This window comes from Entelurus aequoreus, linkage group LG24 (genome assembly GCF_033978785.1).
Source record: "Entelurus aequoreus isolate RoL-2023_Sb linkage group LG24, RoL_Eaeq_v1.1, whole genome shotgun sequence".
Taxonomy (NCBI): Eukaryota; Metazoa; Chordata; class Actinopteri; order Syngnathiformes; family Syngnathidae; genus Entelurus; species Entelurus aequoreus.
The window spans coordinates 7027238-7039581 of NC_084754.1; the positions used below are offsets into that span (position 1 = coordinate 7027238).

The 12344-nt window shown below is 35.5% G+C and overlaps 1 protein-coding gene across 1 annotated transcript in view; it reads right to left on the reverse strand.

Moving 5' to 3' along the window:
• The window catches only part of tigara (TP53 induced glycolysis regulatory phosphatase a), a 10942-nt gene extending 1073 nt beyond the window's left edge, over positions 1 to 9869 (reverse strand). Inside the window, exons 1-5 of the mRNA XM_062035172.1 lie at positions 9626 to 9869; positions 9152 to 9189; positions 8953 to 9074; positions 6125 to 6202; positions 5931 to 6041 (exon numbers count right to left, since the gene is read on the reverse strand). Coding sequence (XP_061891156.1) covers positions 5931 to 6041; positions 6125 to 6202; positions 8953 to 9074; positions 9152 to 9189; positions 9626 to 9702 — 426 coding nt within the window. The 5' untranslated portion in view covers positions 9703 to 9869. The remainder of the gene's footprint in view (positions 1 to 5930; positions 6042 to 6124; positions 6203 to 8952; positions 9075 to 9151; positions 9190 to 9625) is intronic.
• Positions 9870 to 12344: the final 2475 nt, after the last annotated feature.

A 12344-nucleotide genomic window follows, 5' to 3' on the forward strand; every position in this document is an offset into this window, starting at 1 on the left:
AGTATTTATTGTTATTTGTACAAACTATCATACGGTATATAATACTAGGGATGATGTTTGATAAGGAATTATCGAGTTCGAGCCTATTATCGAATCCTCTTATCGAACCGATTCCTTATCGATTCTCTTATCGAGTCCAGATAGGTTGTTGTATATGGAAAAAAACACACAATATTTGGTTTAACAAAAGTTCACTTTTATTATATAATAAAAAAAATAAAATCTAATAAATAAATAAATATTGACTGTTACCCACCTAAAAAAAAAAAAAAAAAAAACTAAATATTGACTGTTGTTACCCAAAGTATATTAAGTGGGATTTTTCAGAGAAACAAATATATACAGTAACACAAAAACAACCTGTCTCTGTGATCACTATAGGTGTATAAATAATAATATAGTGTTAAATAAAATCAGTCCCTTGGGCACAAAACTGAAAATAATACAGCTCTCCAAAAAGTGCACTTCTGCTGCTATTTGACATAACTGTTTGTTATGATGCTTTGACATTTTTGCACTTTATTTCTTTATTGAAAGAAAATTCTATGAAGAGAAAAGTTGTTTGCAAATGTGGTTACAATGCTAAAAAATGAAAAGTTAAAGCTAAAAAGAGAAATACACTTTATTGAGTTAACATTATTTCTTTATAGGGGGAAAAATGTTATGAGCGAGAGAATATAACAACTACACTACCCAGCATGCAATGGGAGTTACGAGCATGCGCGGTAGCCCCGAAAAGTGTTGCATGTTGCCACGCTGTGAAAGTAAACGTCAAGAACTCAGCCAACACGCCTCGTCTGCATTATTTATAATTAGACCGACAACACATCTACAGTGTGATTTTGTTTTGTTTACAAGGAAAGAAAAACAAAAGTTAAAAAAGGGAGATATGTTGTATATATATGTATGTGCTGCGGTTGTTTTAAGAACGTTGCGACAGCTGCCGTAAAGGAGGTGCGTTGCTAGCCTGGTTGCTATGTTTCCGGTTGGTCGTAAAAGTGTTCGTCATGTGTTTTACCCTGCTGAAATCTCTCAGTAAAGTTATTCGATGGATGATAGCTTTTGTTTTGAACTTTATTACACCTTGGAGCGCTTTTTCCCGTCCATTGTATTCCTGCTTTCGCTATCTGCGCCTAATGACTGAGCTACGTGACGTCAATTCTTGTGATGTCCCACGGAGCATTTCTGGTCGGGACGGGATTCGAATAAAGAATCAACTCTTTTCCTTTACTATAGTGGTCTCGATAACGGGTACCGGTTCTCAAAAAGGGATTCGAGTCCGAGGACTCGGTTCTTTTCTTATCAAACAACCGGGAAAACCGGTTTCGAGTATCATCCCTATATAATACTTAGAGTTGCTAAAAAATGTTTTTCATCACATTTGAATCAGAATTTTTTTTAGTAATTTCCAAAAATTTATTAAAAAAATGGATTTAATGAATTTAAAAAACAATTTTTTAGGCCATCTCTATGCTTACTTAGTGCACGCATGTGTCATACGTCCGCAACCTAAAGGAGGTTTTGTAACCTGTAAGCTGTTTTGTTAAGGTGTTGTTATTATTGTACCAAATAATACATTGCAAAAATCAGTTTGAATGGAGAATCGTGTTGAATCGAGCATCGATTATGAATCAAATCCTCACCCCAAGAATCAGAATCGAATGGCCAAATATTCACACCAAAAACAATTGAATATTTGTATGTATAGCAAAGTTGAAAACATGAAATTTCATGTATTACATACATTTTTTTCTGTCAAAATGGAAACAATGAAAACATTCAGTAAGAAAGATGAAGTATCCACATTATTCCCAGGCTTTCGCCGGCCACATTAAATGACGTGTGTCGGGCTTTGAGTTCCACACGTGTGAACGAATAGGAATTAAGGCAACACATTTGTGAAATAGAACATCCCAAACACAAACACATGCTCACAAATTACCACCACAAATAGAAAAAAGTGGTGACATTTTTAATCAATGCCACTCTGCAGGAAAGAGGATGTACTTTGATCACAAATGAAATTCAATCATGACGACCCATAAAGCCATCACACACCTTTAATTTACACACACTGACTTTGTCAGAGTCGTGTATAGAGAGAGTACGGCCAACTCGGTTTCAGGCAATCTCCTCAATGACTGGGCAAAAGGCACTCCCGTGACTACAGGGCGCCATGACTGCTACTAATTTTGAGCTGATGCTATGTGTTTGCAGTGCTTCCTTGTTACTTTTTCGTTGTGTATAAATGCCCCGTTGGGCAGCATGGGGTTGCTACACCCGTGAGAATCATGGAAAGCTTTTACATCGCTTTCCAAACAACCCGGGAAGAAGACAAGTATAGGAAGTGAAGGTTCGCGAACAAGACTGGAAAGCCACAGATTACAGCGTCTTGTGCGAGGTAAACACACAACACAATGTCTTTGTCTTGTTCAGGAGAGAACAGACAGAAGCTAATACAAATAATAACATAAGAAATGAACAAATTAAAGATATGGTTTGACAAGACCAGACTATCTTTGAATGCAATTCAGTAACAGGAGAAGAGAAAGTCTAATACAAAGTAAAACAAACCAAATTTTGGGTGTAATAATAGATGAGAAAGTAAACTGGAAATGTCATTAAAAATATACAATATAAAGTGGCACGAAATATGTCAATAATGAATAAAGCTAAATATGTTTTGGACCAAAAATCACTCCATATTTTTACTGCTCGCCAGTGTTACCGTATCTGAGTTATTGTTCAAACATATGGAGAAATAACTACAAAAGTACACTTATTCACTTAGTATGTTAGTATGTTACAAAAAAAAGATCAGTTAGAATAATACATAATGAGTGACACACACGGTGATTGCAAATACATTGTAGGCACCCAACACAGTTGACATACTTCACACAAAAGTCACAATTTCTCAGTCATTGTTGGTCCTAAGCTAAAGACAATTTTGGCAAAATGAAGATAAGTTTTTTTTGTTGTTGTTCTGTGTATTTTTTTATTTTTTTTTCCAATGTTTGCGCCATCGGGTGCTTGTTAGAGTGCCTGCTGGTCAAACATGGCCACAAAATTATACTTTTCATGAAATAAAAGCATGCTTTAAAAAAAGCACCTGGGCACAGCCGCACACGTCCTTGGTAGCAGTCATGGCGCCTGTTTAGTTGGCCATACTCACTTCACACAAGACTCTGGACTGTGCTGAAGTGTACTGCCCTCCAGTGGACAACTTCACTCCCGGGTGTAATAACATACACTCCACACAATTAGATCTTTTAGTGTTTCACTTGCTTTGCAGTGTGCGTGTTTGTGATTCCACATCATTTCTTTACAATTGTAATGAACAGTCTGTAATTTTTCTTTTTTCTTTTGAAGGCATAATGGGCAACATTGTAAATAATATTTTGCACAAAACTGTCGTTAATGTTAGAAAATGTTAGTAGAAATGGAAAACACATTATTTAAAATTACTACCCTCATTATCCCCATTGGTCCAAGACACTTCTTTGGGATGGAGTTGTACTATTTTGGATGGTTTGCAACTGAAAATGTTGCAAAAAAAATCACTGCATTGTTATGCAACATTTTTACTAAATGACATAGGTGCTCATTGGTTTCTAACTCTTTTTTTTCTTTTCTCCTTTTTTAAATTTTTGTATTATTATTGAATTTTTTTATTTTATTATATTTTAAGGGCCGCATCATGACTGCGTCAATCCCTCCAGAATTTCGCAATGTTGCGGTCTCGACAATTTAAGCAAATTCCACCAATCCGCGCAAATTACAAATTATTTTGCCCAATCATCGACATTTTCGCAAATCGAATTTGTCCCCGCAGCACTCAAACGCAACAAAACTGTCTAAACCGGAGGTGTCAAAGTCGTTTTCAACGAGGGCCACATTGCAGTTACGTTTGACCCTAGAGGGCCGCTTCTAACAGTGAATACTATTATTACACCATTTTTTTAAATGAATTTTATTAGTAGATAAAAACTAAAATGTAAAAAAAAGTATGGTAAGTTGCAATAATTTCACCAAAAAATTTAGTGTATATTACTGTAAATAGAAAAACAGTTCTGCTGTTTTTATGGCAGAAAAGGGCAGATCAGTTGCCAAAATTTTACTGTAAAATGTACATTTGTTTTTTTACTGTAAACAAAAAAAAATGCAGTTTTACAGTAAAATGTTGGCACCTGAGCTGCCAGTGTGTTTGTTTCTTTTTATCGCAAATCAACAACTGTCGATTTTTCGGTGTATTACTGTAAATGCCAAAACGACACCGCAGTTCATTACAGTAAAAAAATACTGTTTTTTTTCATTTAGAGAAAAATGATGTAAAAAAACACAGTTTATATTGCACAATTTGATGGATAACTTTCTTTGAAATCATTATCATTAGTATTTATTTCTATTTAACAAATGGTTTGAATGTTTGATAAGATATTTTTGCATAATAAGACAATATTTAAGTTAACATAATTTGCGATTACATGGGAGTACATATATTTTTTTTCTCCCAAAATAAAAATAAATAATACGTTAAGTTACAAAAGTAACAGTACTTTATTGATACATATATTATTTCCAGGCTTTCGAAGGCTAAATAAATTTAAGTGGTGGGCCACACCTGTGGTCTAACCAATCAAATGTGTCCCTGCATCACAGTTGCCACAACTTTTTGAAAATGTTGCAGAGAAATCAGCCATTATAGGCCACTCCAAGGCATAATCCTGTAAAAACTGATTGTTACACAATTGCCCCTTAATTTGATTATCATTGTTTACCAACAGAGTGAAGGAAAAATTGTCAAAAAGTGACAAGCAGATGTTTTCCTTTGGCGAGTATCGAATTTGAAAAGGGTTTCAGTGACCAAAAAAAAGCATGGAATAGCTTGTTGTATCAAATAATATTGACTTAAGAACTGCATTTGCATGGATTACATTTTTTGTCTGTCAAACTGAAATACATTAATCAAGAATGATGACGTGTGTTATTGACACACATTATTTCCAGGCTTTCACAGGCCACAATAAATGATGTGGTGGGTCAGATGTGGCCCACGGGCCTTGAGTCTGACACGTGTCACATAAGAGAAACTAATTCACTGTTAAATTAATTGCACAGCATGTCAATCTTTTATTTCCATTCAGATATGAACTTATTCATGTAATTAGTACATTAATCACGGAGCACATATAAACAAACAAGCATTCACATTCACACCTATGGATAATTTAAAGCAGGGGGTCCCCACACTTTTTGACCCGGGGGCCGAACATTTAATAAAGTCAAGTTTTTGTATTGGGGCGTCCCGCGGGCCAGATTGGTGGACGCTGGCCGGCCGGAAACAATTAACCTAACATGTATGGTTTTAGAAATATGGAAAAATGCCAATGTGCCCTGAAAACCCCCACACAAGCATGGTTGAAGAGAACACTGCCACCTCCTGCAACACCAAAAATCACCGCTAGATGTCAGTATTACTCTGCAAAATGTTTCTCTTTCTTTTTATCAGCTGTCTCTGGAGTTACCGGTAGTAGAGTTTTGGTTTAACTTCATCTATGGTTTGAAAAAACCCAAACATGCTGAATGGATGTCAAAAAAATCATGTTTTTAGCACAACCTCCCGACGATGACATTTGTAAGAATATATATATTCGGGAGTATTTTCTTTTTGAAATAACAGAAAAGGGGAGTAATTGCAACCTACCGCATTCTCTCTTGTCTACATTAGTTTCTACAACATTTGCTATGCCATGTTTTTAATGACTATCAATCATGTTTCAATATTTTATTCCGTATTTCATAAGTAATTTGTTCTTTGGTTGATTATCAACCAGACGATTAGGCCATGCCATATGCAATATTGATGTCATGAAATGATGGAGATGTATTGTATGAGGAAGAGTGTTACGTCTAAATGTAATCCTTACCTGCTCCCGAGTCTCTCCTTGAGGAGGAGTGAAGTCAAGAAAGGATTGACCAGCAGTCTTGGCCATCTCTTTCACGTCCTGCAAACACTGCCCCTCTGCGATGCCAAAGCTCTAAAAAAAGAAAAAGAAAGAATGTGTCTTAGTTGATATGATTAAATAGAAATAAATTCAGTTAACATATACAACTGACTTACTTTCTCCTTAAGTAGGGGGTCACACACCAGTTGTAAACACAAACAACTGCTGTTGTGTTTCATTATGGTTTCAGCAGTCTGTAATAGAAGACGTATATTAACAGTGTGTCATAATTGGCATAAACTTGTGCTTCTGTGGGCGGTAAATACAACCTCTAAAGTCCAAACATCTCAACTTGTACATATTTTTGTACCATTTTTTTTTCAATACCCATTAGGTCAGTGTTTTTCAACCACTGTGCCGCGGCACACTAGTGTACCGTGAGATATTGTATGGTGTGCCGTGGGGGATTATGTAATTTCACCTAATTGTGTTAAAAATATTTTTTGCAAACCAATAATCCGCAAATGTGCCGTTGTTGAGTGTCTGTGCTGTCTAGAGATCTGCAGAGTAACCGTGTAATACTCTTCCATATCAGTAGGTGGCAGCAGGTAGCAAATTGCTTTGTAGATGTCGGGAACATGGTTTGTCGTGATCACAATTTGCAGACGACAGCGGGAGGCAGTGTGCAGGTAAAAAGGTATCTAATGCTTAAATAAAAAATAAACAAAAGGTAAGTGCCGCTAAGGAAAGGCATTGAAGCTTAGGGATGGCAAAACGAAGGGAAAACTGAACTGGCTGCAAAGTAAACAAAAACAGAAATGCTGGACGACCGCAAAGACTTACAGCGTGTGGAGAAGCAGACGGCGTCCACAAAGTACATCCGTACATGACATGACAATCAAGAACAAAATTGGAGCGCAAGACAAGAACTAAAACACTACACACAGGAAAACACCAAAAAACTAAAAATAAGTCACGGCGTGATGTGACAGGTCGTGACAGTACACCTACTTTGAGACAAGAGCTATAGTGATGCATGGTTGGTTATGGTTTGAATTCTTATCCAACAATTGCGAGAACAACTTTTTATTGTCAATATCGGCTGCTGAGTTTCATTTTTTTATGTTTCCTGCTGGTGGTGTGCCTCGAGATTCTTTCAATGAAAAAAATGTGCCTTGGCCCAGAAAAGGTTGAAAAACACTGCATTAGGTCACGCAAAGTTTTAGTCATGATTGTGTAACCCAAAGCAGGGGTCTTCAATGTTTTCTGGGCCAAGGACCCACTAATTATATAACCTGTACACAATTGTGTTTTAAATCTGGTTCTAAAGGTACCTTGTTATAATGCAATACTAAGATACTCAAATCATTATTATTTATGTTTTTATTTTGAACTTACAAGGCACAGTCAATGTCAATGCCTTTTAAAAACTACACTATGGTGTTTTGGATCAATGTTAATGTGTATTTCAAGACATAGAATAATAAGAATTTAGACAGAGGATAATACAACAACAAGTGTTGGTGTGCCAGAATAGTCACAGTCAGTACGCGACACGTAAGGGGAAGGTGGTTCGAGCCATAAAATGGTAGTGTCGATATCAAGTGTAGTATCAGTATATGATCGACACAAGAGTGAGTACGTTGATATTTAAACGTTTACAAATTCAGGGAATAATTCCCTGGACACAGAAGGACTTTGAGGGCAAGAACCAAAGGATTTTAAATGAGCAGCAAATAGCAGTTTTTGCATTTGTTTAGCTCCATCCATCCATTTACTACCGCTTGTCCCTTTCGGGGTCGTGGGGGGAGCTGGAGCCTATCTCAGCTGGGCCAACACAGATAGACAGACAACATTCACACACTAGGGCCAATTTAGTGTTGCCAATCAACCTATCCCCAGGTGCATGTCTTTGGAGGTGGGAGGAAGCCGGAGTACCCGCAGGGAACCCACGCAGTCACGGGGAGGACTTGCAAACTCCACACAGAAAGATCCCGAGCCCAGGATTGAACCCAGGCCCTTCGCATTGTGAGGCACGTGTACTAACCCCTGTTCCACCGTGTAGTTATTGTGCATTATTGACTTTGTTTTGCAAAAACAATTATATGTAATACAAGAGAATAAGGAAGTAGTTTACATATTGTGTTGATATTGTAACACTGTTAATTATACTCACCATAAATACATTTTAAAAAACATACTATAGGAATCAGTATCTGTATCGGACGATCTCACTCATGGATTATCGGTATCGGAATCAGCAGCATTAAAGCCAGATCGGAACAGTCCTACCAGAAAAAAAAAGCTTTCTTTAAAAAAAAGAAAAAAAGACATTCTAGAGGGGTCTGAATACTCGCTAAATATAGCAACAAAGTCGCTAAGTTGGCAACACTGATCCCCCCTACTATGTCTTCTTATTCTCTGGCAGACAGGTGCGTATGAGGTGTGTTAAGAAGCAGAGTTACAATACCATCTACTCTACGGAGTAATAAAGATAAACTACATTCACCAACAGTGGCTGTCCATTTATATATACCTTGCTTCTGCAGCCTTCATCAGAGGTGTCACGTGATGTTAGCGTGACGTCATCTGTGACGTGTTATATGGATTGTTCCATCCCACCTGTGCGGTGTCCCCTGTGTGCGCCGGGCGCCCCCTGTCGTCTGGGTGTTTACCAAACGGCCGGGGGCAGCCCTGCAGGACTGTGTCCCAGGTGTGGGATAGTTGGTAGACTCCTTTGTCCCTGTTGACGGCGCACACCAGGGGAAACCGCCATCCCACCTGAACAATCCATATAACACGTCACAGATGACATCACTTGACACCTCTGATGAAGGCTGCAGAAGCAAGGTAGCCGAAACTTGTCAGGTAAAAAACTTTACCTTACTAGCCTATATAAATCAACCATTTATAAATACACATCAGTAGGCTAAATGAACCTCTTCAACATAGTGGCTGTCCACAGTACAACTATTTATCCCACAATGAAAACAAACCCTCCTACCTGTCGCGCTCGCAGCATGTCACTGACAAACACGTTGGTGAACTTGACATCTTTTAGGTAGCGGCCTGCATCCGCCGCCTGTTGCAACCCGACCTCAGACAGCGGACAGTCTATAGCTTGACCTGGATGCAAACAAAAACAAGTGGAGGCAACGCTCATATGTTTTAAAATACAGTACATTGTTTAAATTGTGCAGTACCTTGCAGCAGGCCATCTTTGTTGAACTGCGTTTCTCCACTGCAAGAAATAAACAACAGGTTATTTAGTTTGGTTTAGGCACAATATTGACTGCATGTATGATTATTTCCATCTTCATAGCAATGCAACAAATTCATTTAGACACACTATTTGATAGTTTACGTCTGAGTTATGTATATGGAAGACATATATTCTTGCTATTGCAGCATGTTATTTACTCTAACCAGGGTCATCTATTTCAGGAGGAAGTGGATACTGAGCTCACTTATTATTCTGCCACCTGGTGGTCAAGATGAAGCACTGCAGTGTCGACCATGAAACATTTGTTGCTAATACTCTGCTATTTGCTAATGTACATTTCACCAATATGTCACGTCTGTGTCGTGAATGTTTATATTCTCGTTGGTGTGTGTATAATTTAGGTTAACAGACAAGTTCACAGCAGCAAACCACACAATACAGTCACTGCACTTACTGTCGAACAAAAGTTAGCCCAAATGTTAACGTCTTCATTTCCTGGAGAGTGTTGACAAAGTTACAAGTTCGCCGCATAAATTATGAGCTACTTTCCTCGCCCAGTGAACTAATTTGACTTGAAGCGAGAATATAAAATGTCGACTTCTTCCCGCGTCAAGCTTAATGTCGATAGTAGACACGCGGTGCAAATTTGGAGTGCCCTTGTTTAGTATGAGGTACGGTAAACGTAGATTAACATCTGATTTTCAATCTTTTCATTATTTTTTTAATTTTAAGCCTGATAAATATTATTTTAGAGTTAAAAAAACATTCTTAGTTAAATTAGTGTAATTTATGAAAACGTATAATTATATCACGTCTCTGTTAGCTAAATATCTACTTCCGGTTTCCGCTTGACAACATAGTGCTGTAATACATAAAGTGGGCATTTGCTTTTTTTCTTCTTCCTATAAATCAATGCAGAATTGTTGATAGGACTCTTGAACTAGACATTTATGTATACAGTGATTGTATATTAGAAAGACAATTAGATTACATAAACAACACATACACATATTGCAACTATATATTTTGTAAATACTTGGGAATTAGAAATCCTTCAGGCCTATGCCCATAAATAATCATAGAACAATACTTTTTTCAAAAATATGTGTAATACCCCATCCCTACATTAAAAAATGTCCTCCAATACTACATTTATAACAATAACATGGTCACATAACATATTATTTTAATTTAATTGATTTTAATAATTTGATTGGTTTATTTATTTTTCAACTTGACCTGAACAGAAATGAAGTAAATATGGTAAACATCATTATTGTCATAAAATGATAACATACTGTAATTTAATAATCTATATTTTTATTTATATTTTGCATTCACACAGATGCAAATTAAAATGTAAGAATAATTTTTTATATTGTATGTATTTGAAATACTTAAACATTCCACATTTTGATGAGGGTAAGAAGTACATTTTTAACCTGAGTAACTTTTCCTATAAACATATTAATATTAAATATATAATAATGACATACTCACATAACATAATTTTTTTGTGTTCTTTCGATCAATATATTTTTTAATGAATTTCACCTAAATTTAAATGAAAATATAACGTTTATGTTATACTCATCCTTTAAAACTTGAAAAACGTATCAATTCTAAACATTATAGTACTTTTTTTACTTAAATGACTTTCCGCCAGAATATTATTATTACATTTATAATAACATGCTGAGAGCATAATCATTTTTAATTGAATTTAGCCTAAATTCAAATAAAACTGTGATGTTACATGAAATACTGGAATTCTAAATATTAATACCACAAATTGTTTTCATACTTTTTTATTATAACCTTAATGACTCCCCCTCCACCCCCCAAAATAAAATGATTACATTTGTAATAATAACATACTCGCATAGCCACATTTTATTTTCAATTATTTTCATTAGATTGTTTTAATGTACTATTTCTATATTATATTTTTTATATATTTCTGTGATTTAAATACTTTGACATTATACTTCAGAAAGCTATAATACTTGGGGTGGCGTGGCTCGGCCATGCCAGCAACTTGCGGGTTCCAGGTTCAATCCCCACTTCCGCCATCCTAGTCACGGCCGTTGTGTCCTTGGGCAAGACACTTTACCCACCTGCTCCCAGTGCCACCCACTGGTTTAAAAATGTAGCTTAAAGCTGTAGATAATAGGTTTCACTATAAAGGGCTTTGAGTCTTTAGAGATAAGTGCTATATAATTAACTTCATATTTTTTTTACTACTTTTTTACTACTTCTTCTCAAATGATCATTATTATCATTGCATTTATAATAATACAATTAATTCTTCTGATTAATTTTGGTTTGAATTTATCATTTATTTCCTTCTTAACCTTTTGTGAATTTGTAGTATACAGGGTAATCCGAAATTAAAATGTTTTATCTCATATTATTATCTCTAAAATTATTTTCGTACTTAAAATAAAAACTTAGGTAAATGTTTTATTATTTTTACAATTATAACATATTTGCATAACTTTATCTTATTTTGATTAGAGTTTTTATCCAGTTCAATTTAAATCTAAACTGAACATTGAACATTTAACATTTATAGTAATCCTCTGTTTTGAAAAAATAAAATAAAAAATAAAAATTATTGTATTACCTTTTCCCCCCAACTTTAGTAACTTTTCCTCAAACAAATAACTACTACCATTACATTAATAGCAATACTATACTCACACCACATAATTTATTTCTACTTACTTCTGTTCTACTTGTTAAAATTTAGATTGCACTGTAATGTTTCTGTCAACTCATTTGGAAATTAAAATGATTTAAAAATGAGATTTTATGTATTGGAATTTATTTCAGAACAAAACTTTTTTAATTGAGTATGTTTTCCCAAAAAAGATGATCATTACTGTTACATTTATAATGATGACATACTTGCATACAGTACTTCTCTTTTGTTGAACATTTGTTGACTAAATTAAACTTAAAACAAAATATAGACTGTAAAGCAGAGGTCTTCAACTAAATAGTTTTGGGGGACCACAGATTCACTATTAATTAGGGATGTCCGATAAATGCGTTAAAATGTAATATCGGAAATTATCGGTATCGGTTTTTTTATCATCTGTATCTGGTTTTTTTTTTTATTAAATCAACATAAAAAACACAAGATACACTTACAATTAGTGCACCAACCC